This window comes from Opisthorchis viverrini (assembly GCF_000715545.1).
Source record: "Opisthorchis viverrini unplaced genomic scaffold opera_v5_46, whole genome shotgun sequence".
Taxonomy (NCBI): domain Eukaryota; kingdom Metazoa; phylum Platyhelminthes; class Trematoda; order Opisthorchiida; family Opisthorchiidae; genus Opisthorchis; species Opisthorchis viverrini.
Window position 1 is genome coordinate 1,455,014 of NW_008751703.1, and position 23,673 is coordinate 1,478,686.

At 39.2% G+C, this 23,673-nt stretch overlaps 1 protein-coding gene across 1 annotated transcript; it reads right to left on the reverse strand.

Annotated features, from left to right (window-relative positions):
- On the reverse strand, positions 1-23,673 carry T265_03349 (hypothetical protein; the record flags this gene model as incomplete). The annotated part of the gene is made up of 5 exons (XM_009167810.1): positions 1-261; positions 23,086-23,192; positions 23,234-23,349; positions 23,382-23,539; positions 23,572-23,673. The coding sequence occupies 5 exons, from the start codon at positions 23,671-23,673 to the stop codon at positions 1-3; spliced, it is 744 nt and encodes a 247-aa protein (XP_009166074.1).

Below are 23,673 nucleotides of genomic sequence, written 5' to 3' on the forward strand. Positions count from 1 at the left end.
TTATAAATGAGACTGGACAACCATATAACCAGAATAACTCGCCATTGAAAGACAGTATGCGTTTGGATTGAAATCCGTTCCCAAGGCCACAGGAACACCGGCTTGTATTATTGCTCGTGCAGATGGAGGTCGTAGCCGAAGTAAGTGGGCTGTGGTTGGCAACAAAACCGCAGCTGTACCACTGGCAGCCATTGCTGCAACACCAGCCGGGGATGCTTCCTCTAGGTGACTGGCAGCCCGAGCACCTAGCCGACCAGCAAGCTGCATTAGGAGAAAAACATTTTACTATTATTTTATGCGACATCCGTAATCAAAGGCAATAAAGAATGGATATTGGATGGACCTCTCCTAAGGAGTGTAACCAACATAACCTTTTTAGGTGCCTTCGGACCCCACAAAGGATAACCAAGTTTCGCAAATAAAGGTAACAGAATACTGGTGATATGGGAATTCCTGAAAAGTACACATATTAAGAGCGCCTTTAAACTATGCTAATTTTGTCGATTTTATATCAAAAGTGACTTCAAATGTGCCAGTTGAGTGCCCTCTTATCAGAAAACGTAGGTTACAAACACAATGGCGGAAATTTTGCATCACTTCTGAAACCACCAACGAAATGAGTATGACCCGTTTACATGATAAAGCTCATCGTAGCGATTATAATATCATAAAACATGCAATCTCCGATATGTACGTGTTTTCAAAGCCTACTCCTAGTGACACTTCAACAAAACAAAGGTGTCGTTTTGTGGTACAACGAAACCGTCACTGGTGCAGGTGAATTAATGGCACAGCCATGTGATTCTCGTTTAGCATACAGATATCACATAACATATACTAGTGAATATGTGGATGACCGATGAATCATTTATCAGTTATGACCAGTTGTAAACTATACTTCTTTCGAATCTAGATGGTTACCAGGTGCTGAACACCATTGCATTAAGACTTTTGATCCTTTCAATTGCGGTGCAAACGTGCTTGCCTGGAAATACTACTAAACAGTATCTTCATTAAATTCCATTTTTTATATTCTTCATCTTAAAACTTGTGTGAAAAATTAGTAGGGGTAAGCTAAATTCATCAGAGGCATTTGAAAATTAGTTGAGTCACTCAGTACCCAAATGGTGATTCGCGCTGCCAAGCTATCAAAGTACTATTGCAGTCTTGCTAGGGAAAGTGATTGCTCAGTTATTACCACATGGTATGATAGACATGGTATTTTAGATTTTTCGAAATGGAATCGGGGGTGGGGTTGTAATAAGTAATTTTATTCGAGACTCTGTTGGAGATAAAATTGCCTTGAACGGTAAGAACTGGTGTTTTTCTATTTTTCATTAAATTTGTTCTCTTTGGCAGGTTGGATAATGGCAGGAAACCTGGCATCTACCTTGCAAAACTCCAACTTATTACAGAATACAGGCGGTAGCTGAGAGTACCGAGCGGTAACTCATCAAAGTACAGGGTGGCTAGACTTGTCCCCCAACCTTGTGATTTTACCAGTGTTGACGGCTCTGTGAACCCTCAACCTTAGCCTCTTGGATGAACTGAGCAGAACAGGCTTAGGTAAACGTATTCGGCAAGGAAAACCGACAAAATGAGTTACCGTCATTTTGGATATTCATCACTATATGCGATGCCACTGTCACTGCAGAGGTCTGTTTTGCGTTTGCCAAATACTGCTGTCTGACAACTAACATCTTCAATATTACGGATCCCGAGCTGGCAACACTAAACGCTCCACTTAGACACATTAGGAGCACTGTTTCATCCACGAGTAAAATATAAGTTCCATATAATCGGACACGTCATTGTTAGGACTGCAAACGTCCTCCCCATATGTCGTGGTTTTCCCATTTGCCTTGTTTATTCGCGGAGAAAACCACGAAGATAAAATTTGGATGCGACAATGAGCCTCAAAGTAGACAGATATTTTAATCGCCGCAGATTATGTGATCTTTTGTGATTCCCGAGTATTTCAGGTCTAAAAACCTTGGGTAAAAACGTCGTATTTTAAGATGAACCTTCACTTGAATGAACTGTATTTGACACTATGCTATAAACTGCACTTAAATATAAAAAGGCATTTTAGCATAATCTCTTGGCATTCAAAATGAAAAATGAAACAGAATGGACCCTACAAACGTGCAATATGTTTTTAAATGTTCGGTAATACAATACATTCTCATTCACACCTATGCTGTACGGTAATGAAATCCCGACTAAATCGAAACGGGTTTCACTTTTAACATTAGCGTAAATGTTTGTACAAGGCAGAGTTGCCATATACCAACCTCCAAACGAGCCTATACAAAGAGAAGCTAATAATCAAATAAACACCAAGTAATATCAGTCAGCCAGTTCAAGAGCCAAGTGATGGGCGGTGGAGAACTTCATTCTTGTTGAATGAACACCAAGATCTTCTTGTTAGCGAATTGTGCATTATGGCTACACAAGCTGTATAATGATGCAAGTTTGGTCAATGAATGACCACTGCAACGTTCTGGGATGTTGAATTTAGTAAAGTACTATCGACGGTATAGAAATTCAAGCGATTTTAAATTTTCCGAACGCACGAGTTTCATCTTAGAATATAGCCGATGTTCACGTTGGTGAATGTGCTTTGATTTCGAAAGCCATCCGCGTTTGTGACCCCACCGGCCACATATCAGGAGCTGAGAGGAAGTCCTCTTGACTACCTTCAAAAGAGTTCAGTATCTTTCCTAATCTCGTTACCGGTGTGTTCCGAGCGATTCTAACAGGGGAATCAAACCGCGCTTGTACGCATTTTACCATACACTGGGTTTTCTATATGGAAACATAAATGTTCGTATCATTAAGACTAACTTTCGACTTCCGATTCCGTGAACATTGATTTATAACCCATTCGTTATCCAAGAAAGCTCAAAATAGAAAAGACCTTTAGTAAACTTCAATGGAATAATGACACGGCATCTGAGATATGAGCCGAAAAATTCCAGTTGCTCAACTCGAATTGCTAAAAAAAATTTTGGATGACCACTTCTTTCGTACAGCAACTGTTTCTGTATTATTCATTTATGTTTGGTCCATCGATATACAAGTTATGTGTAATATAAATGTCAATGTAGCGTCATTGCTGATGGCAAGTAACAGTAGTTTTTGTTCAAAACAAATGGTGTAGTAGATAGATGTCTTTGTCTTTTTGCTGTTTGGAAGTAGACCCTTGTATACTCTGAAACAACTTATCCAATGGCCAAATAACACTAAATACTATATTGTTGAAATCGGCAAACTTGTACGCGCTAGAGATAATCCAATTCTCTTACTGCAACAGCAAAGTGCAGACATCCTAGTATTGTCGGAAAATCCAGACATCCGAATACTTGGTAATGGCACTCATTGCAAGGAGTGGACAAGAACAGAAATAATGAGCAAGACAAGGCGGTATAAAACCAATCTCACAGCAGTATCGCCTGGTTTCGTTTCCTCCTGTGGAATATTTTTAGCTAACCAACATGTACCCTTGATTGTGGTTTTAGAATGAACATTCTATCAGTGTTCGCGGAGATGCAATCAACTACATCAATCCTGGTAATCTTAATATGGAAGCGCAGAAATGGCATTGAGTGTCATTAGTAAATACTAAAAATAAAGTAATTTATGACTATATGAGTAGAAGTGACCGGATAATATCAACAAGATTCTTCACGAAGTAAAACTATCGTAGGATTACCCTTTAATTTCTTGCTTCTGTTTTCCGTTTCGTTTTGGTTTTCTCATCGATCAGTTGCTCTGCAACCGTGTAAACTTGGAGATCGATTTCTGCTTGGATCTGTTATCGCTGATCGAGAACCATTCCATTCTACATATGGCTTACTATTTGTGACACAACTCATGACTAATATGACAATTCCGTTCTGATGTGTATATAAAGGCACAGTTTGTCTTTGAAGGACAGCACTTAACTGAGCGAGAAATTTAGCTGACGCCGATTTATCTTCACACTTTGAAGAAGGTGCACTCTTCTTGAATAAGTCACCCAGTTGTGAGTCTTATTTATGCGTGTAGCATATATGTAGACTAAAGGCTACACGCCTCGTTTTCCAAAAAGCATTAACTAGCATGCAACTAATAGTGCTTCAAACTGTTGATATGGCCGCATTAAACGGGATCCAAGTAAGTTAATGTGCTCCGCAATAAAAGCCTTTTCTCTCATAAAGCTGTCACAGTAATTTCAGGAGGTGAGCCTCACACAATTGTTCCGGAAGAGATTCTGAATCGTAAAACAATAACAAAACCGAGTTTGCTCCGGGGATCCTTGTAAATATCTGTGTAACCCTCTGATTTAGCAATTGTTTTGATTACCTTTAGACAGTAATTTCAAGGTTGGGAAAGATGGAAGGGATAGAATGGAAAATAAAAATGAAAAATTGATATGCTGGGTTCTGTAATTAGAAAACGTCGAATAAGCTACTTTTTTGCTGCAGTGAACAATTCTTTGTATATATGCCTCCAAAAGCTCGGTGTCTCGCCGTTTTAGGAATAACAAACGTCTTAAACTAACCGGATATTAAATGTCCACTGTCACAATAACCATGCGGACCTCCCACAAATAAACAGGCAAACAGCTAGTTCGTTGGATGCTAATTATCCGAACAGAGAAAGTAGGACGATGAAGTATTTTCCCATTTTTACTATTTTTGAACCTTTTTGCCCGGTTAAACCAGTCTCTCTCTTTCTCTCTCTCTCTCTCTATATATATATATATACATATATATATATATATATATTTATATTGAACCACACGTGACCGGTGCAATAAACTTTCGACAACCGAAAATTCCAGCCTGTTCACAAACTTGTGAAGACGTCATTGATTCCTCCTTATCCAACGGAAGGAAACGTTTCTTGAATTTTAATTCGCCCTACCTAGGCATGTTAACTTTGCATAAGGAAGCGAGGAATTCATTTCCATGGTCCTTTCAGCGAGCTATTGTCTACAATTGATATTATTGGCATGTGACTGACAAGGCAACCATAAAAGTTTAGCAAGTTTCTGCAGTGCGGCTTGCCCGCATGGCCTTAGGTTGAATCATGACTATTTCTAGCCACCCCAAAGTCAATTCCTAGTTTTTAGACGTTTTCCTCAAACAGCTAAGGAAGAATCTTCCTTTAGCTATAAAATCTTGCGTACCGAAACTCAAGCGCATAAGAATCCCATCTGAAGATGAGGGTAGGGAATCCTGTGGTGAGTGTTATTATTGTTGATAAAGCAATCCTCCACAAAAGGTCAGCTAGACTGTTCAGATCCCTCATCACATAATTCTTTGCATTTGAGATCTGTTTGAACAGAGTAAGGCGGGTTGAAATAAAAACGCGTAAGAATAAACCAATAGTGGTTTCAGTATCAGTTTAGAGAGGTACGCAAAGCAAAATTCTAAGCTCATTTCACATGACGGTGCAACTACTTTCTGAGATCTGTAAGGGTGTCAAGTGGTTTCCTTTAAAATCTCTATAGCATCGGCAAGTCCTTCAGAAAGAAAAAACGAAACTTTTAAGTAGCTCGTAATAAACTTCACCCGATGAGTAAAACTTCCTCTGAGAAGCCGTTGCTCGAGGAGCCAGTCAATACGTGTGACCGCGTGATGTGGATGCCGTGATTGAAGGATGAGCGGCGCTGTATCCTGTCTAAGTGCGAGTTAATCACACTGCTGATGAGCCGCCCGTAGCCGAACGGTTAAGTGTTCAAACTACTAACCAGGAGGTCGCGGGTTCGAGACTCTCCGGAGTTTCGTGAGATGCACATTGCTGATGATTCCCAATAAGGATGAAACAGCTGTACAGTGCTTCTGGGCTTTTCAGCATAGATTGGCTTCACTTACAGGACGAAATCTCTACACAAAAAGAAACTTTTAAGCTGTTCGTAAATCTTCTTTTATGAACGACTCCAATAATCACTGTCAGAAACTGGTTTCTTCTATTTCGCACGCTTGTTTGAACGACATATATGCACAAATCAACCACCAGCTATTTTTCCATCGGGATAAATATAAAAATGTTGCAGGAATTTTCATTCAAAATGTTGGAAACCCTGTCATAGTAATCTTAACGGAAGATCACGTCAATTCAATTGTCAAATTATCAAGAGGAAATGAAACTTGTCTGGCGAAACCCCTAAATTCCGTGTTGTGTTCAACATTTATATTTTGTAGTCTGATAACCTTTTTCAGAGTTTATCACAAGATTTGAGTGTGCGTGCTTTGTTCGTGACAATACCAGACATGGTTGTGTGACAACTACAAGTTCCCGTTGATTAATTAGGAGTAAAATGCTCCCTACTTTAGACGGGCAATCTATCATTCTGAGGGAAGCACTCAGTGAAATAACAAATAATCGGAGACATGAGACCACGTGTAAGAGTACAATTTAAACTACCGCAGACAATTCTACTTATGTTCACTGGCAAAAAGAGAAACATCCTTCAAAGCTATTTGCTAGCAAACACCAAAATAACCGGTTACAAGATATCATCCGCACTGAGTTTTTGAAAAGTGAACAATGCCAAGCGTCCTTCTGAACTTTCTTGGACTTTCGCTGAATATTAAACAAGAGTGAACCAACAGTACAAACCTGTTCCATAATGTTAGTTAAAAAACTACACCTCCCATCGGATGCAAGAGCGGAGTTTGGAAACGAGAGCAGATGCTACTCACGTGAATAATCAGTAACATAATTTAGTTCATTCATCTGATTGACCACAAGAAGATTCAAATACGTTCGTAGTGATGTTTTCCAAACATCAGCATTTTGAAGTCGTTTTCACCATCTCACCTTTGTGTTTTGTGTTTCAGATTTTTATACTTGTGCACGAAGTGAAGCTGTTTTGCAATGAATCCGCGACATGGCTAAGACTGTGTTAACGTAAGCCAAAACTCTTTTCAGAAATCTAAGATTAAGGTCGCTTGTATCAGGTAGCCTGACTTGAAAAATCAACAGCCAAAGCCCACGCTTATCTTGCTTAATTTTACGCACTTTGAGGCGCAGTAGGTAACAAGAGTACGTACTAGCCATTAAATCGTCACGCAGATTCACCTAAACAGTATTCAGTGAAGAATATTCTTAAACTGATTATAGATTTACGTATCGCATGGGTGTAGCCCAGAGCAGAGATGACTTTAGTAAAGGTTTTAATGTAGGCGTATGTTTATTCACGTTGGCCGGTAGTCAGATTTGCTAATTTCTAAGGAGACGCTCCCTTCTGTAAGCCACATTCATCGGCGTAAACATTACGGTAAAACGTGATAGGATACCTCAAAATCGAAAGTGATTACGGCTCAGCAAATATGTTTGAGCATTCAAAAAACCTTCCTACTTCGTGCTATACAGTGAACTGTGCCACCAGCCCTAATTCCAGTATGTTACAGAGATCATAAGATTCTACTAAATACAAGCTGTTACGCTTTCGTTTTTAAAGAGTGTTTCGATCAAGGATGTCGTTATCCGCTACCTTACGCAGAACTTTCGGTCAGTAACAACAGATAGGTTACCCAGCCTATTTACACATCTGAGTTCCCATTCTACCTGTAAATCACTAAATACTAAAACGTTTGATGGTCAAATACTGGTTTGCCGCATTCCGTTTTGGAATATCTGCCTAAAAATTAACCCAGTTTAGAATAGATTACAAGATGGACCTTGGTATAAACTGCCAAAAAAACGCGACGCTAGTGGATCTATCTACAAACGTGTAAATAAAACTAAGAGGGTATCTGTTTGAATGTTGACAGCAGGTGAATTGTGCGGGGCAGTGTCACTCCAGACGAACTTCAAACCTAACATATGTCAAGCACTCAACTTCCGGGCCCACCTGCAAAAAGACAGTTAAAATTCTACACAAAAGATAGTAGCTACCCGAGCCACAGTTAGCTCAGTCACTTCATTGTTATTCCGTGACGAAGTACAGAGATAATATTCTCAACCCGAAACATCCCACTACATCATCTTCCAAAAGAAAACATTAGTCCAAACACTCGAAAATAACACTTGAATAGTGGAAAAAAAAGAATTTTGCTATGTTCACCAACTTACTAAGGTTTTACGAGTTAAGTTTGGAAAAAACATAGACGCCTCAACAGCGTTCTAGGAGCTTTGCAAATCTACTCGTGTGCGCTGGGTTTTCAACAACCGCAGATACTAATGATTTAGTTAAATCTTAATTTGTTCGGTTGTTGGAAACCCTTACATACACAAATCACAATACTGTGCAGCTCTAGTTGTGTTACTTTGAGATAAAAATATTCCAGTTCTGCCATTCGAAATCTACGCTTACCAAACAATCAAGTGCCGTATGGCTAGAGTTACTCATGAAAGGTCCCTTGGGTAGCGCCATATTTTGTCTACATCCGAATCAATCACACTGCTTGTCAGCCACTTGCGATCAAACAGTTTAATGTACAAACTACTAGCCGGAATTTCACCGACTTTAAACACTCCACTGGAATTTCGTAAGATTCATACTGCTGATTACCCATAAGGATTACTTTGCCCTCGTCTTCTCAACATACATTGGTTTGACTTACAAAACAGAATCCCACGTCTTCTCATACTACCAAAATTCAAGACATGCTGGCAAATATACAGCAGTTACAATCACTGTGTCGAACCAGCAGTGTCTTTTTTCCTGATGATACTGAAAAATACTTAATAGATCTTCTGCAAAACAGCTCCTCTGTACAAAATTTGCTAAAGCTTACTGAATTTTGCGGGTGTTTGATGAAACAATACCTAATCACGCCATCGTTTTCAGTCGATTGATATACTAGTCAATAAATAATTATGTGCACCCGTTGTAGTGAAGATTACATATTATTTAAATAAGCCCTCCAGCGACGATAAATACCGAAGCACGCTAGTTGTGGTAACGTGCGGTGAAGTAAATACTGATAAGTTAGGTGAAGCAGAATTAGAGCATTCTTGATACACGAAATACTCCCGGCATAATAAAATTCAGCACGGTCTTAACAAAAACTCTATGTGAAAACGATTGGCCTTCATTTTGTTTATTATTGTATTCAAGGGGCCTATACCGGTCCTGTTGGTAAGGTGACAATGGTCAAGGAAAGGCTGCAACCTTTTTTGGTACTGAGACCCTTCAACTCCTGATTACCAATTCACGGCTTTGTACTATGCTGTGTTCGTTGCGCAGTACCACAATCTCTCCCCCTGCTTCTGAAATAACTGTGTTTCGTAAAACATTCATCGTCAATACCGCTGTCCTCATGTTTTTTAAGCTTTTCGGGTGGCTTGTCATGACGTCAGTGTGTTTCATTTTATAGAGAGATGTTAGTGGAAGCTTATGATAAAAATAGCAATGTCACTAATAAAAAGCTAGCACGCATGAATGAGCTTTGGGTGGGTTGTGCATTATATCGAATGTGGCATCGAATGCATGTCACATAAATTCCAATGAACTGGGTTTTTGGCAAAGATCGCCCTTGGGAATTTGTTGCATAACTTCATTCCCAGTGTTCGAAACATTGCTAGACCGACCAGTGTATTATAACATGTATATTTGTTTTCTCAGGGAGATGTTATTTTGCGTATTTTGCCCAAACTATTACCTGATCCTTTCTCTAGAACTCTACGACAACCAGCTTAGGACACTTCCTGAACAACCTGGTTTTTGGCATCTTCCATTTGTTCGCTTTCTCGAATTTAACACATCATCATAGAGAGGTTCGCCGGCTTTTATAAGTGAACCCTACTCATAAGTTTACAATTTTATCTCACCATCTGCATCCCCAAAGTTTGCGCTCAGAGTATTTTATGCTGAAAACCAGTAATACATTCTTCGTGATTTCACTCAGCTACTTCAGTGAGTTGATAACCAAAGTTTCTTCGTTCTTTTATGTCTGACGATCCCCCATTGAAGCCATTATATTTTAATATATATATTATTTTATATCACAAATGAAAATGTTGTTTTTTGTGAAGTTAATTTTGGATTTATATCACAATAAAGACTGCCTAATTTCAATACTATCCCGATCATAAACAAAACCACAGATGTGACGTTCTAAAAAGCACTTGAGCGGCATATAAAACCCACCCAACTCGACGTAATTCAAAGAAATGCTCCCCTCATGGCGCGAACCAGACAGTGAAAACTTAGTAATCATGCTCCATAGATTGCAACTTGTTCAACATAAAGCTTGCTGTGCCAGCTCATGATGCTGATTTGGGTAGAGAAGAATGCAGATTCCCGTTTATTCGGAATTTCAATAAATTAATCGTCGGGTCGTTCAGTCCCTAGTAGACATAGGGATATGTTGTCTGCATACATGGTAAATTGAGCTTATGTTTCATTACTTTTTTCACCCGGTAAGAAATTGACGCTCCAAGAAGCATGTGCGTTTTCATCACGACTAAGACTGTCAAATCGGGATGTCGTTCCTGTATCCAGGATGAAGGAATTTCAGCATGCCAAATAAGAGGTGGTTTTCTGGTTAATACACATTTGTTTGTTTTGTTCTTCTAATGTTGACTGCCATTTTCCAGGAACCGGAACACCAGAGGAGCTTGCAACAGAGATAGAAGGCAAATCATTATGTAGACACCTGCATCATACTGCATCAATAGTGAGCCAACTGATTCTCATAGCTCCGCTCCCGAGGTGGACAATCTTAGATAACATAAGGAGAATCCATGCGTGTTCCAGCAGATGGATTATTTTTCGTGGCGTTTACCGACAGACTTTTGTATAAAGTACTTGAGGCTTAACGACTCACTTCGTCGGTCAAATTGACCCCAGCAGTGAAGTACAGAGAGCGGCAAATCGGTGAGCACCTCAACAAATCCGATATCTTACGCCGCATACGGCGTAAGTAAGTGGATTTTGCGAAAAATCTAGGCTTAGAAATTCTGGCCAGGTCGTTTGACCTAAACTGATACACGAAGCACACTTAAACGATTGATTGTAGCACACCACGGAGGGATTTTGGTGGACAACAGTCTAAAAACAGTGCGTTATGTAAGGCTGACTTTACAGAATATCCTCAGTTGAATGACCGGATGAAATGCGTGGAAAATTTTGGACCTCTATCCGAACGCGCAGATTGGCTGCTAAAGGTTTCACGTGCCTGACTAGTTTTCTCATGAAAAGGTAAGTTTGAAAAGGTTGGTCTGTTTAGGAGCCCGAAACAGCCTATCCACCTGAGTAAGACATTTGCGGGATACACAAATGCTACCTAAAATCTTTCTTCTATCAAACGTGAGAGGAATATCTAGTAAGTTACCCACTAACGACTACCAGCTTAATTTGTAAGCGACAAGAAAATAGACTTTCTAATGAACTCATTAATAGATACCAATTTCACCGTAATAATTTATCCCACAACTGCATTACGCGAGGTAGCAAAAGTAGGCCAAAAAATAGGCGATTAGGCTAATGGATTTAGTAACTGCTAATGGAACTGGCAGTATACCATCGGAACGATTGCGACTAGCAACCAAACGCATCGGGTGAATGTGGTCGCCTGTCGAACACAATATGCAGGTGTATATGAAAGTCGGTTGAAAAAAGCACATAAACGTTCAGCACATGTTTATAACACGTTCACCGGTTGACAGTTTTGCCGATCAGTGCAACAGGCTGTAAGTAAACTCGATCGGTTAGCCTATCTAATATAAACACCATATTTGGTACCTGATGCCCCGAATGATTGGACGCATTAACCCCTGAACATTCGGGTACATTGTAAATAGCGACTCTGATATTGTCGATTCTTTACCAGGTCTAATGGACTGAAAATAACCGAAACACTTCTCAACTCATTGCTGATGGTTTAGCTGATTTTGTCTTGCATGAATATCCTTGGGTGAATTTCACCCCTACTCGATATGGAATAGCCTGGCACAGCTTCGTGCAGTTCGACAGTAATAACACCTTTTGAGTTGGGATAAATTAACAGATCGTGAAGAAGCCCAGAAAAATTTCAGGCATGCAGCATAGCAGTATTATAATCCACCAGCAGCTCAAAGCTGGTACCTACATATTAACTAAAAACTTAATCAGTCCTGTGTGCACTGAGTGATCACACTTGATTTTTATCTGTTGGTTCATTTCTGTTGCACTTCACTTTCCACTACTTCTGAGCTTGGATTTCAAATTTCCATTTCTAAAATCTGAGCAAAATTTAGCCTTTGTTGGAAACCTAATCAATTTCAAAATTCCTCACTAATGCCCTAGTGTCCCAAAAACAGGGTGCAACATTGTAAACATTTTGCTAGCTTGTCCTTCAAAACAGCACATCCGAATACGACGCTACCTTGAATTTCAGGAAAGCTGCTATATAGATTTTCTTCACATGTAACAGACCTTGACATCTCAAGATGAGAAAGCGGTTGGGATCTCAGCTTAGTAAACAAGCTGAATTTGAAAACATTCCGACTACTGGGTGCCATTTACTTTCCTGCGCAATATATATGTGCATTCTGTTATGAAATGATCATAGCGTCCATAGATTTCCAAACTAATTTAAAGTTTTGGAACCGATGCAGCAAAACCTTTGACTTTGCTTTGCAGTTATTTACTTAATTTAAAAGTTACTAACAAGGACCGGCAAATTTGCTGCAACGTCTTTAAAGTATTCACTCAAACTAGCTAACATTTGAACTAAAGGTGGGCACGTCGTTTATCTGTTAGGATGTAAAGAGCTGACATCACAAAAGGTCCTCTGATAATTGTGGTATTAACTGGGGTAATTGGGTTCTCTCCATCACAATCGTTTTCCTAATCAGTTTATTTTGTTCCTTTATCCTATGTTCTGGTCAAAAACACACTTTGCACAACATATCTCAATCCCATTATAGACCTTTCTAAACTTGACTATGTCTGGATTTCATCTGATGGATTCAACTATAAATACCCTTAACTTAATGAGGATCAGGTAGGCAGAGATGAAACTTTGGCTCAGAACTCTGACCGCGCTCACATGCAGGCCATGTTTGCGGGTCCCTTGATTACGAAGCAGCCTAAATAGCCTTGTTAAGCTAATACACATATTATGTAAACAGAAGGGTACCTTAATGTGTGCGAAATGCTCCCTTAGACTTCGCACAAGTAACCTAAGTTTCCAGTAAGTTTGACAGGAAATTGTCTGAGGTTGGTCGGGTTTGAATAACTGTCTCTGCCCGCTTTTTGAACTAAAAACAAACTACCACACCAGCTACTGTTTCCAAAGTCCACAATTATTCCGATTATCTTCATTTCTTTCCAAACATTTCTATCCACAGTTTGATGTACTTAAAGTTGCTGCTGATATATTGATACTTTCAACCAAGTTTCCTCCCCAAAGAAAAACAGTCTACGCAAAAACAACAAGAAACACTCTAAAACTGTTTCACGCCCGTTGGGAATTATCAGCAATGTGCATCTCACAAAGTACAGAGGGGTATCAGATACGATACGAAAACAGCTGTAGTGAAATAGTTTCTCGATCTTTTAGCCTTTTGATACGGAAGACTGCCGCTTACAAGACGATATCTCAGTTGGAAAATTTTAAAACCTCACACTGTCAACAAGCTTAGCTCAGAACAGAAGGACAAATACTCATGTAGCNTGTAGCGAGAGGTTCATCCAGTTAAAATGTCATTACTATGTTACCTCGTGATATGCATCGCGTAACTGAATAACGCTACACTCTGCCTAAATAGAGTGAATCAAAAGACTAGCCAAGCGCTCACGACTGGAAAGTTTAGTCCCTGCCAACTAGGCTGGAGTTCGCACTGCCGGGTTTCCCAGTAAGGACACAATAACTTTTTCGATATTGGATCTTACCGTATTTGTTAGATTCATTCGGGGAATTCAACAATAATAAAGCCCAAAATGAACTGGTCACTACTGCATGCTGACCCCGAAAATTGTTTCACCCTCCTGAAGTTCCTCGTCAAATCGATGTGGCTGATATACGGTCTATTAGTACAAAGAAAGCTACGGCGCCGAGAGAGGTGAGGTAGCTTTGTTTGACGCGGTAACGAAGAATCGTAGCTCGGTCATTGTACCCAGCTTTCAGGTTTATCTTTTTACTAAGCTTCATATGATATAGAGTATCTCAAGCAAAACACGGTGGCGTACGATAGTTAGCAGAATGATTTTTATGTTTTACCAAATTCACATTATTAAATGCCGTATTTGTTATCATACTTATCTCTTAGAATAGCTTGCAGTTACTATGTAAATTGACTGAATGTCTGGCTATTAGAATAAAGGTAATATTTTTATGTAAAAACCGTGTAATTTTTCATGAGGGGTTGCAATGATCCCAATGGACAAGTTAATTTGATTTGTAGCGCAACTCAGCGCTCAAAACACTCAAAATCCCATTGTGTGCGGTTATTGAATTTAGACAAACGACACTGTTGTATACAAAAGATCACTCCACAAGACTAAAAGGTGACTAATCTATCAAGTCGGTGACTCAAAAATTGGGACAAATGTGATCAAACCTTTTTAGTTTTGTTTTCTATCCAGTCATAACGAACAAAAATATTTTTCTCGCCACTTAGTATTTGGTTAGTTACGGACCCTGTAACTTCTACGTCATTTTTATTTGCACCTCATTTTTGGACTTTTTTGTTTTGTTCCTGATTCTGTTAAGGTCAAACAATGAGATCAAATGGAATTGACCGAGACGCACTTAACTAAATCTTGACCGAAAGCCGCTACTCATTCGTAGTGACCACAATTGTGTAATTTGTCGATCTAGAGATTTCGGCTTCCAAAATAAAGGATATGGATAATATCTATCCAGATAGTTGTAAAACAGGCACTATCGATCGGAGTTTACGTAAATCTGAATCTCCGTAGGACTGTAACATTCCATGGTCATAATCTAAGACAGACAACGAAATAAAGTACAAAAGGACAGTGTTAATACGAATTCCGAACATTAGCGTCGGCAACTGCGTCGAGAATGTGATGTCACTTCCACAATCGGGGCATATGTAGGATTCATCAGTGTGCACAGTGGTTGGTTGTCTCGCGAGATGCGGGTGTTTTGATGTAAGTAAAATGCGAATGAGTCCAGCGTATATTATTTCGCTGTTTTCTCTATGGGTGGAGTATGTGGGTTATAACGATTACCTTCCTTGGATGAAGCAAATGATTATATTTCATCGTACTGCCAAAAGATTACACTGGATACATGGCTCATTTATTTTCCTGGAAGTCAGCGCGCCCAAGGTTTCAGGTTTATGAAGGTTTTTGAAGTTTCCGACTTTCTGTATTTTCAATCACTATCGAAAGTTACAAGCAGTTTGGATATCCCTGAACCTAGGACGACTCAGATCCTGTGAATTTCTGGTTACCGTGCATTGGTTCACATAAAATTGGTTCATAAAATTAATGGGTGCCTAGAAATGCAATTTTACTATTCATTATCATAGAACGGAGGAAAGCCTGGACGGTAGATCAAGGAACCCCCTTGGTTATCTTCAAGATCTCTGGAAACCTCTGATGCACTCATCATAAGTGTACGTAACCTAAATGGGCCAAGACAGCACTGATGCTATTTAATTACAATTCCTTCTGACATAAAAGACTGCTCACGTTCTAAAGCCATTGCATATTCTGCAATCAACTAACTTAATAGGTAGTATATTCCATCTTGCGAACTGGTGTGATGAGATGTTGGACTGTCCTGGCCTAAAACTTCGACGTAACCATCCAAAGTCATGCCTAAAATGTTTGTATCCTCTTCACTTGACAGGATTGGTGAGCCTTCAGAGGCAGACATACTAATAGGAATATTCTTCAAAGTGCTTAATTGACAAGCATGAACTAGCACTGTTATCCATCATCACATCATTGCTCCGATGCAGTAGATTCAACGTAACATCTGGCAGTTCGAAACGTTGGCAACTTTGATGCATTGGTTTGTTGCTGATTAGATGACCATTGACCTATTCATCAAGTCAGACAACTTGCATGCAAGCCACCACTTGAGGGCTATCGTCAGTGTGGGATTTGACGCGCGTTAGTTCACTAACTACACACAACACTCAAGATGTTTTACTGCACCAGATACAGTTAAGTAGTATAATAACTAAACATAACGTGCTATTTAACAGACTCGTCAGCGAATGCTCCTACGAAACTATGATATTGTACACTTACCTAACTGTTGGTCTACACTGATTTATGTGATCTATTGTTTGTGAATAAAATGTGAACCCTTCCAGATGAGCACACCGTCAACGACAAGAGTACACACTTCGCTAAAATAACAATACGAGTATGAAAGGCAGCTATACCATGTTCCGCCATCGGTTCGCATCAGTTACTGCGCATCCGGATGGCTTATACAAACTCGGTGTTTGAACACCCAACTAGCTTATTATCCGGCATAAGCAAGCACTTTTGGTCAGGTGCACAGAGTACTTCCTCAGCTGAAAAGTTCCACAATAATCCAGCGCATTTATCCCCAAAAGAGTTGTGTAGATAATCAAAGAAAAATGAAGGATCACTTCTAGCTCGCAATGGCGGCCGATCGGCTCTCCGTTGGCAGCAAGCTTTGTTCAAAAACACTTAATGTATTATTGGTAAAGGTGAAATAACAGAACCTATAACAACAATGTTTTTGGAAATACAGACAGGACTGGAATAAGATGCAATATGGGGCTTAGTTGTCTACAAAGATAAGGTTATTGGAGATGCTTGGCGGAAACTAACATCACAGAGAGCCTGCTAAAAATGTGAAGGCCAAAGATTTTGCCTTTGGATAAATCTGAAGGACTCTAGTGTATGTGGAAAGAGGACCTGACACTTGACAAAAAGGCAGGGTGATCAGCTATCTATGCGAATTTAAACTATTACGAGATAAGACACTTGCACGGGACAGATTTAATAGAATTTTGCTAGGATTTCCACTGTCTGACCAACTGTGCACTAACAAACACTTTTATTTGTATGCAAAAACAAGCAAGAAAACAACAGTAAACCAAAGAGGAACTAACGCAGTTTGTCAAGATCGCGATTATAGAATGGTACCGTCACACATTTTCCTATCACAAGGCTTGGTCAACGGATGGCCCATAGCATGTTCTTGCATTTTCGCCTTAAGTTTTTGAATCTATAGCCACATCGAAAATAATCGCACGTGACTTAAAAAATGTACACGTGCGAAGTGGTTCGACCACTAATAACCGGAGGGTAAAACCATGACACAAGCATGTCGTTATTCTGATACAGATGGTTGTGTAATCCATTTGTGTTACGGCTTAGTTTTCCCAATAGCATCAGGGTGTTATGAGACCTTTTAATCGAGATATTGGTCCATAAGTAAAGTCGGTCTGTGTGTAAAACTCCAGGAATGCTCGTAACTAGTTAATTCGACTTGAGAGGCATCTCCATGATTAAGTGATTGCATGAATTGCCTAGACGTGGTCAAGGGAGCACGCAAAACTCTTGTGAATGATGGCAATCAAACAACTGCATTTTATGATCAGAATGTGGAGATCTTTTAAGCTGAAATCTTTTATCACAGCTAAAAATATTCGTTGGTTATGCGCTTGAATTAAATTTTGTATTGGTGATGATGCAAAGTTTCAGATACAATCGACGTTGGATTATCAAAACAATAAGGTGAATTGCTGTTAGCCCTTTTGGGTTGTTGAAAAACCCTCTCGGTTAAAATTAAAGAATAATTTTCTCGTTAGACCAAATTGCTAAAAGATGTCGTTCCTAAAAAACTAACCCCCTGTCAAAAAACACTTGTGATGGATACTAAAATGGCTTCTCCATATTAGTGCTTCTTTACGAAATTGGCTACGAATGTGTCGCGCACAAGAATGGCACTAGCTCCATTTTGGGCGGACTTTAACGAACTTTTGTGATTTCTTGATGGTTTTTTCCTTATTTGGAATGGAGGCGATAACTAACCTGGTAACCATGTACACCCGACACGGAGACTCAATCACAACGTGAGGTCAATTAACGTTGCTACCATCAGCTCCTGCTGATGGTAGTTGTTGTTCATGATTAAGTGTGTCTCAACACAAATCTTCTTTCCCTACGCTCAAAATATATTACACTGGTATGTATTTTTATATTGTGCCAGATATCCTAAACAACCTCACTCCGCGTTGCTATGCACAAGCCATCGACCAAAGAGAGGAGATCAGCTGAAATACTAAATAAATGTAGCTGTAGTGCTTAAACCAGTAGCTTTTCAGCATAACAGTCCATGACTGAATCTGTCACCAGCACTTTTACAGTTATTTTTTTCTGATTACACGAAAGATCCTTAAGAAACTACCAAGTAGCTTTTATTCGGTTCTGAAGTTGTTCTCACTCGAGGAAATGATATTCTGCTGGCCTAATTTGCGTGGAATATTCGCATCCTCTTAAGGGACAGAAGAGTAACCTATTAGGACTTCTTAAAAACATCCACCAAACCTTGGGAAAAAACAATAAATGGTCCAAACGATCGGTTAAATAAGACATACTGAGTCCTGATTTGTAATGGTGGACCTTTGAAATTTACAATATTGAGCAGTTGGCCGGTTTTAAAGTACGTTTGAGGTAGTGGAGCTATACCAGATTGAAAATGGTTTCCTTACCACTAGTGCGACTTTGCACATTCAATCATACTCGTTTGGTCATAAAACGTTTTGAGCGAGTGGATTACATTTATAGCGTTATTCCACTTTTTTTATCTATTCAATCAGATAATCAAAAAATGGAACATATAACTAACATTGTATGCGTGCCGCGTTTTGCGCTGATGGGCTCCGAACGGCAAGTTCACTTATAAACTTCAAATATATTTTGTTCAGACCATGTAATACGTGACAGTTTATGAATGAACATGCACTAAAATTGTCATACTTAAAATTTTTTCGCGAGCATATGATCACCGCTTGTTATTCTGACGCCTTCAACCCATAAGCAAAGTGGTTTAACACTAAACTTCATTGCTTCTCTTGCTTTTTTCCAATCCTCACTGGACTGACCGTAAACTAAGTAGCACCACATCTTGTGGTGCATAAGCTTTTTTGTTTTGATACTTTCCTGACTGAGGGTGATCTCTCTGGTTCATATTCCACCACAAATAGCATCACTCAATCCGTTATTCTTCTTGGTTCCCTTCATTTACTTCATAAAGATGTCTCTTACCATTCTGGATGGGTATTTTAGCTTTTGACTAGTGCATCTCCTTTCTTCTTAAAGTCCCTGAACCAAATATTTCATGAAGGTTTGATATCTTGGCTGGGTTTAAATGTACGGTTCATCAAGTTGTTTAATTCTTTCATGATCTTTTAGCTGTCGAGCCTGATAACTTTCTCCCCAATTTGCTCAAAACTCACTTATCAACGCCGTCAATGTTTTCTAAGTAAGTGTTCATATGAATGCCTTTATGTCAGGATACCAATGCCCAGGCTGGTCGCCAAAAAGTGACAGCTTTGAACATTCACTATATATTATGATAAATAAAAAACCTACCTTTGTGTTTCTAAGTGTCCGTTTTCTGATGTTTTTAAAATTATTTGTAGTGTTGCCCAATACTTATATCCAAATATACCGGACCTAATTGCACGGAAGCGTATCTTAACTTTATAATCAGTGGTAACCGTGTTCTTGGTTCACATGTTTAGTCATTTTGTCAGCAGTCTCAGGTGTAAAATTTCGTTGTTGGAGTGCATACTTCTTCAAACTTGTGTACACCGATATATTCAGCCTGCCATTTCAAAAGCAAATTGATGCCTTACTAAATATTTGTTCCTCCGCAAACGCCGTTGTTGCCGTAGACTTTCCCTTTAACTCTGCACAAGAATAGGCATATGACAAATTTCTCAAGTGTAAATCAATAAATCGACGCAAAAATGGACTTTTTGGGGGAAAAACTTTGTCCTTGCCTAGACTCACAAAGTTACGTGACGTAACCAGTTGTAAGCCAACCGTTATCTCAAAGTCATAATGAACATCTACATTACAGCATAGGTTGAATTGGTGCAAACAAACTGATGCGCAAGAGCCAGTGCGTCTGCTTTCACATGGAATGTTTACACGACATGATGCAATACTGTGAGACCAAGCAATATTTTCCACTGAAGTTTTGTTATCTTGATTAGCTTTTTGGCAGAAAAACAAAGTAATCCTGATGCAGCCGTCCCAACTGACTCAGTGATGTATTTTGTGGTCATGATGTCGACGATCAAGATGCCACTACTGATCACGGCCCCCCGCTCAGACAGGCTTGACCATGTCATGTTTTTGACGTCTCAAAAATAGAGTCATAAGCGCGGGACATATAAGTGAAGCAGCGGGTAAAAATGATATCATATCATATTCCTGGTACAAACTGAGCCGAATTTCAGTGTGCTTTTAGATTTTTTGGCCGAATACATATAAATTGCATCCTTTCTAGAATAGATACCCGCAGATGATGATGTCACTGCAGGAATGCTTATTGAGAGGCACGCTGCTCAACTGTGACCTAGATGTTTTAAAAAATAAACAATCTTCTGTGCTGCTGTACCATCATTTTGGTGCCTACGATATTAACCTAACAACAGGAGATTTTTTCTGGTTGTTACGAAAATCTGATCTTAAGTTACACTAATCCCTCCATGAGATTTTTAATCATTGGATTGAGTTCAAAAGTCACATACCTCTAATTCAACATCTAAAAGGTCTCTGGGGATTCATCTACGAACACCGTGTAGAGAAAAACATTTGTCTCTAAAAGTAAAAAATATAATCAAACTTTAGGAAAATATTAATGGATTACACATTATCCTAGGTTTACCTTGCAATGGGTGTAAGGGTTTTGGAACTGGTTCAAACTAAAATGACCCGACCCAAAAAGGACATCATCGTTTACAATGCGCTAGATACTTATCCAAAATATCCACGATTTATTGTGCCACAGAATAAGAGCTGACATGTGATTTTGCAAAAAGTAATCGCAGCTATACATATTGTGCTTGATAGTAACTTGTACTTCTAGTTGTGCACCCAATCCATCGTGTTTTATGTGATGACTTTAAGTTCAAGTGTGCTTTCTATGCTGCTGCGTTGTATCACGAGTGCATTGCATGGAAAACTGTAAAAACACGAATATATTTTGTTACGAGGTCCACTTTTCACATATAACTGCTTCAACTACATCAACTTGGTAAAATGTAGCTGCCAAGTGCAAACATAACAACGGCAGAAGGAACAAAAATATCAAAAAAGGAATCCCTATGGTGTAACAAAATAAAATGATTTAAATTTATTTCGCGTGTCTATTAGAAACAAGTATGATATGGAATGATTTGTCAACGTGATATATGCTTTATTCGTCCCTGTTATAAAATAAAAAACAACATACATTTTGAAAATTTTCTTTGGATATTCTCCATTTAAAGCACCCCTCTACAGCGATCCTGTAGCTCACTCGCTCCTACAGCCAAAATGTTACTCAACATCTTTAAGTAATTCGGACTCAACACTTTGCAGTCGCATTCTCGGAGGGAGAATCACTTGTTTTCAGTCAAACTTTTACCAACTGATGACTCCAGCAAAGCAAAAATGGTTTGTGACCCAAATCCAACAGAATGTTCGTTCATAGCTCACGCGAGTTTGTGAATTTTATGTAAATATAGCGTTGTAACTCATTCTATTGTCGCTGTTTGGCTTGGAGCGCACTTTTTGGCTTGTTTGAAAGTTTTATACCAATCACAATGGCAGTTGTCCAGCACCTGCTCTCCCTGGCTGCAGCATATTTGGGTTAGAAAATTTTAAAAACGTGGTCTTGTTGCATCTGTTGTTTAGACGGATTAAGGGCGTAAATCTTTCAACCAAACCGCTTGTGGCCATTTCGACCAGAAACTTCGGCATACTGCATGGTTGTAAGCGTAATAAACGACTTCTTATTACACACTGAATAATTGTGGTACCAGATTAAAAATGGGTAGCTGATACCATACCAATTTATATTGACTACTTTTCTGAAAAATTTAGCACGTGGGAAACCGAATATTTACTACAATTCTTAAATATTTTATTGTCTGACTCGCTCCCGCGTCGCAATCTCAAAACTTTATGAATTCTCAGACTTGAAATCTTGTTCCAGCCGTACAAGTTTAGCGGGATGATATATCTTGTGACAGCAAAAAGCGAAAAAACTGCAGACTGAGTTGAAGGCGTAAAGAAATAATAGCACATAATTATTAAGCTCGTTTAGTGGCCATGATACTGAGTACGTTTGATTCCAATCCTATTTTGTTGGAGAGTTTACGTTGTTGAAGAATTTACGTAGGGTGTTTAGTCAACAGCTGATAGATAAGCTGACTTGTCTACAAAAAGACATTTCAAGAATTATAACAAATGTTAACCTGAGACACTTGCGCTCTAGTTCTTTTGATTGAAAACTGCTGACAACAATGGTTAGAAAGGAACTTTCTGGACAGACAACTTGTGGATGAACTAAATGATTTTGTTTAAGGAAGGAATTGACCATTCATTCAGGATGTAACGCCGTTTGGTATTCGGGAGCCTGTGTAGGAGTGACAGAGTAAATAGTTGCAACTGATTTAACCCTACAATCATAAGAGAAGTTCACGTTGATTCTGAAACTGAAACCCTGATGAAAGCGCTTTAGGGCTTCTTAAATTTAGCTATTGTGAAATCCACCCCTCATTACAAAATAAGCAGACTTTATGGCCCTTCTATAATTAGCCGCCTCCAACCTTGAGTAGATTACACCCTCATTTTTTAGGAAGTGCCATGTTACTCTGCTATTTAAGCACCAACGAAATATCAGATACCCTGATGAGCTTGGAGATTCCAGTTTTTGACCTGAGAACATTACATCCCTCGGAGTGTTTCTTACAGTAAGGTGGTAAAGCTCAAAATAATAACGACGTGAACTGTTGTAGCAGGTGTAACAAACCGATACGGGAACTAATAACTAATACGATGCTTGGACGTTTCAACAGGTGGAACACTAATGTACGTTCTTCTCTGCCTAAATTTGTTGTATGACAAAACATTTGCACTACCGCCCAGATAGAATCTGCCAGAAAATTCACTAAACAAATCTAGACAAATTAATTTACCTCTGCTCCTCCTGTATCCGAAAGCTCATCGGCATGAAAGTTGAGGTTGAGTCCAATCGATTTACCGGCTCGAAGTATTTTGGCGCTTTGTTCGATGTCATACACGCCTGTGAAAGTTATCACACTCACGGATGCGAAAATTATTCACCTTTTTCGCAAAACACGTCAATGTTGTCCACGGATATATTTTGTTGAATTAGGTTCTTTAGTTTTGGTATCTGTTCAGAAACAATATGCTCAGTGAACTCAGATGCATTTGAGTCCCTGAAAATGTTACACAGGCCAACTCTACGTACTTGGGAACTGAATGTGCTGATAGAAAGGTTATTGATATGTCCATAGGTAACTCCATTTTCGCTCTGTTCAGAACCCTCAGTAGTTTTTCTTCGACACTCCAGTGCAAGCCGTAACCCGTTTTACACTCAACTGTTGTTGTACCTTTACGAATCATCCCCTGGAAAAGTTGAAACCAAATGTGTTGTATACCAAAAGCCGTTGCCTGAGAAGATTGTACAGAGTGGCTTCATCCGCAGCCGACGTTTTGGATACTGTATAATTAATTCCACCACCTGATTCATGGATCTCCAT